Here is a 3,163-nt window from a genome sequence, read left to right as displayed (position 1 = left end):
CCCAGCAGGAGCGACGCCTTGCTTCCAAAAACAACATTGTGGAACATCCAAAACTTCACCAAAACTCCCAAACGCTCAGAAAATGACTGCTGAAGGGTGACTGTGCCTATGTCAGCCTTTCCTCAGCTTGTTTTCTGCAACACCCTGGTTCCCATCTCAAACAGGGTCAGAAAGCTCAGATCTCTGCTCTGAAAGAACTGCTACGTAGCACCTGCTGGTTTGACACTGGTGGGGAACCACCGCTTGCACCACTGCAGTTACAAGGGTTCAAACTGTTAAATGCTTGGGGTACCTTTCCTCCTTTCTGGGAAACACCGATAACTGCAGAGAGAATCCCTGGTCAGTAACGGGAGCACACCGTAACACGCTGTGCCATCGGGTGGTCCCCAGTGCTACGAGGAGCTGCTGTACCCACTGGTATAAATTTGGCTCTAGGTAAAAAAACCTTTTGGGAAAGCGCTCAAGATTTTCTGCATTTGGATGATGCTGGTAGTTAAGACTCATCCTTCTTGCAGGCTTTCAGCTCTTTGTCTTATGTTATTTTAGCACTGTGTTAAGTGCTTCCCCCCCTCGTCTTTAAATCTTTTGAGTCACAAGCCTGCCTGGTGTTTGAAGATACAAGCAAGCTCCACTCTAATAGAGCTCCTCACCCTACGCCTGACAGGTAGGGATTTTTTTTAAATTGTGTTTAAAAAAGCATCAGTATCTTAAATATGTATTTTTTTAAAATCAAGTTCCAACTCAGAGCAAATTCTCACACCAGAGAGCAAGAGAGCACTGTGATCCTACTGGAATAGTTGGCACAATTCTACTTTAAATTAGTGCTAAGAGCACTAGTTTAAGCCCAATTCTTTGCTGAAAGCTCCCTGCTCCATCGCATGGTCGGAAAGAGGTTACACCACAAGCGAAGTGGTCTTAGTTAATAATTAGAAACGTGTTACTATGCAAAAGCAGTTAGGAATAAAAGCTACCATCTCATCTCTTCCCAGAAAGCCACCAGCTGCTGTAAGCCGACTGTTTTGTAATAGTTTGCTTTTCTTCTGGGCTGAAATGCAGAATAGTCAATATGGCAGTTAGAGTCTGCTGGCGCCCAAGAGAATCTGGCAGTGTCAAAAATCTATAAACAATGTTTTTGAGGTATTCCAGGTTGGCTCCCTCTCTGCTCTTATCTCTGAAATTCTTCTCGATTTTGCTTTGAAGTGCGGATACCTCTTCCCGGTGCTTCTCCTCCTCAACCAAGATTTTCTCCTGGAGCTGGTGAACTTGCATTTCCAGCTTGTGCTTCTGCTTCCTCAGCGCTACAATTTCCACTTCTTTGCGAGCCAGCTGCTCTGCGTACAAGAAGAAGGTGGGCTCACTGGTGGCGGAGAGATCAAGAGCCTGGGGGAGAATCTCTGAGGAATTGTTACCTGGTGAGTCATTGCTAGTAACATCAGTCCCTGACGCTAGGTAGTTTTTGGATCCTTGAAGCCCATAAGGCAACGTGACAGATCTCAGCTGCTCCAGCTCTTGGTCCTTTTCTGCCAGCACCGCCAGTGCTCGGTCCCGCTGTTTGTGCATCTCCTCTTCCAGCTTCAGCGCCCGTTCCCTGTAGTCCAACTGGCATCGCTCTAATTCCTGCCTATGAATTTGCTGCAGCTGGGACAACTCTTGCTTTTTGGCTTCCATGTCTTGCTGGTGCTGCTTCTCCATTTCATCAGAGGACAGCTGAAGCACAACGTATTTCTCTTTCAGGTCAGCCAGCTGCTCTTGAGCTTCCTCCAGTTCTTTAGCCAGATTGCCGTCTTTGGCCGACTTGTTCTTGAGAACCACTTGTGCCCTCATCTTGTACCTTTCAAACTCTTCCTTCAGCTGCTTCAGCTCCTGCTGATAGTACAAAGCAGTGGCCTTCTCACCATCCCCAGCCTCAGTGCCCTTTGGCAGCTCCAGCTCACACAGCTTCTCGATGTCCAGAGCGGGTTGGCTCTTCTTAGCTGCTGCCTGCAAGAGCTTCTTCAGCTTCTCCATTTTATCCTTTAGAACATTAACATCAAGATTGGCTTCTTCTATGTGAATATCAACAGGGGATCGGCTGGAGGCAGCGATGGCCAGGGTTTTGTTCTCCAGGTCCAACTGTACGATGCGGTCCTTTAGCTTCTGAATGACCACTTGGTCCTTCTGCTTGGCTTTTTCGTAAGTGCCAAGTAGTTCTGACACTTCGGAGACTTGGCCCTCCAAGTCGGCCACTCGCCGCTCCTCCATCTGGGAGTGCTGGCGGAGCTGCTCCTCTGCCTGCGCAGTCTGAGAGCAGAGAGACACGGGAGGGTTAGATTAGCTCAACACTCTGGGCAGGAGGTCTGCGGTTTACACGGGGGCTTAATTCTGCTCTGCTGAACTCCAAAGAAGTGCAGGGCCATCCTTTCCCCTAGAATCCTATACAAGCCACCGCACTGACTTGCCTTTTTGGATATTTGTTTATTCTGGGATAAAATAAACTAAAAGCATTTTTGCTTTTGTTCCCTGCCCTGCAGAGTTCCTGTTACCAGCATTATCTGCATTGCTGTAGGTGTGCGGAGGGGTGGGAAGCAGTAAACTCACGTCACAATCTGCTACAGGATTTTTTTTAAAACATGTGTGCGCTCTAAAGCCTTCATACATCTAACTGCAATTTACTTAAATGCTATGCTTTGTTGCACTGATATATTAATATAATTCAGTGGTTTCTGAGTAGCTACAGCAAACACCTGGTGTTCACAGTTTTTACAGCTATTGAGATCCGACTGACTAACAAGCACCCTGAACAATGCCAGCACTTGACAATCACCACTGAACTAAAACACAGCCAGGGTCAGGTGACCTTCACCTCCCTCAGAGAGAAGTCGTTAGAGACCACTTCCAAAAAAGGGGCGAACTGCACGAAATCAGCCTGATGCTTCAGATTAGAAGGAAGAAAAATTGTTCCAGACTGCAAGGAGATGAGGAAGACCCCATTCCAGAGTGTTTCCAGATGCAAATTCGGTTACTGGTGCCAAACTCCTGCTGCCAACCCCTGAGCGCATTGCCCCACAACCCGCAGAGTTACACAATTTCCTCTTTTCCACCATAGCCCCCTCTCTAGCTCTTCGCTCTCCCCCTGCATGCACACAGCCTAGAGCCTTTCTCCTGTATTTACCTTTCTTCTTTC

General features: G+C 47.6%; 1 protein-coding gene across 1 annotated transcript in view; it reads right to left on the bottom strand.

Annotated features, from left to right (window-relative positions):
* Positions 1 to 543: 543 nt before the first annotated feature.
* GCC1 (GRIP and coiled-coil domain containing 1) overlaps positions 544 to 3,163 on the bottom strand; it is a 4,148-nt gene continuing 1,528 nt past the window's right edge. The window contains exon 3 of the mRNA XM_009320089.1: positions 544 to 2,280. Within this exon, the coding sequence (XP_009318364.1) occupies positions 976 to 2,280 (1,305 nt within the window). The 3' untranslated portion in view covers positions 544 to 975. The remainder of the gene's footprint in view (positions 2,281 to 3,163) is intronic.

This window comes from Pygoscelis adeliae, unplaced genomic scaffold (genome assembly GCF_000699105.1).
Source record: "Pygoscelis adeliae isolate BGI_AS28 unplaced genomic scaffold, ASM69910v1 Scaffold373, whole genome shotgun sequence".
NCBI classification, from domain to species: domain Eukaryota; kingdom Metazoa; phylum Chordata; class Aves; order Sphenisciformes; family Spheniscidae; genus Pygoscelis; species Pygoscelis adeliae.
This window is presented reverse-complemented; position numbering and strand designations above follow the sequence as displayed.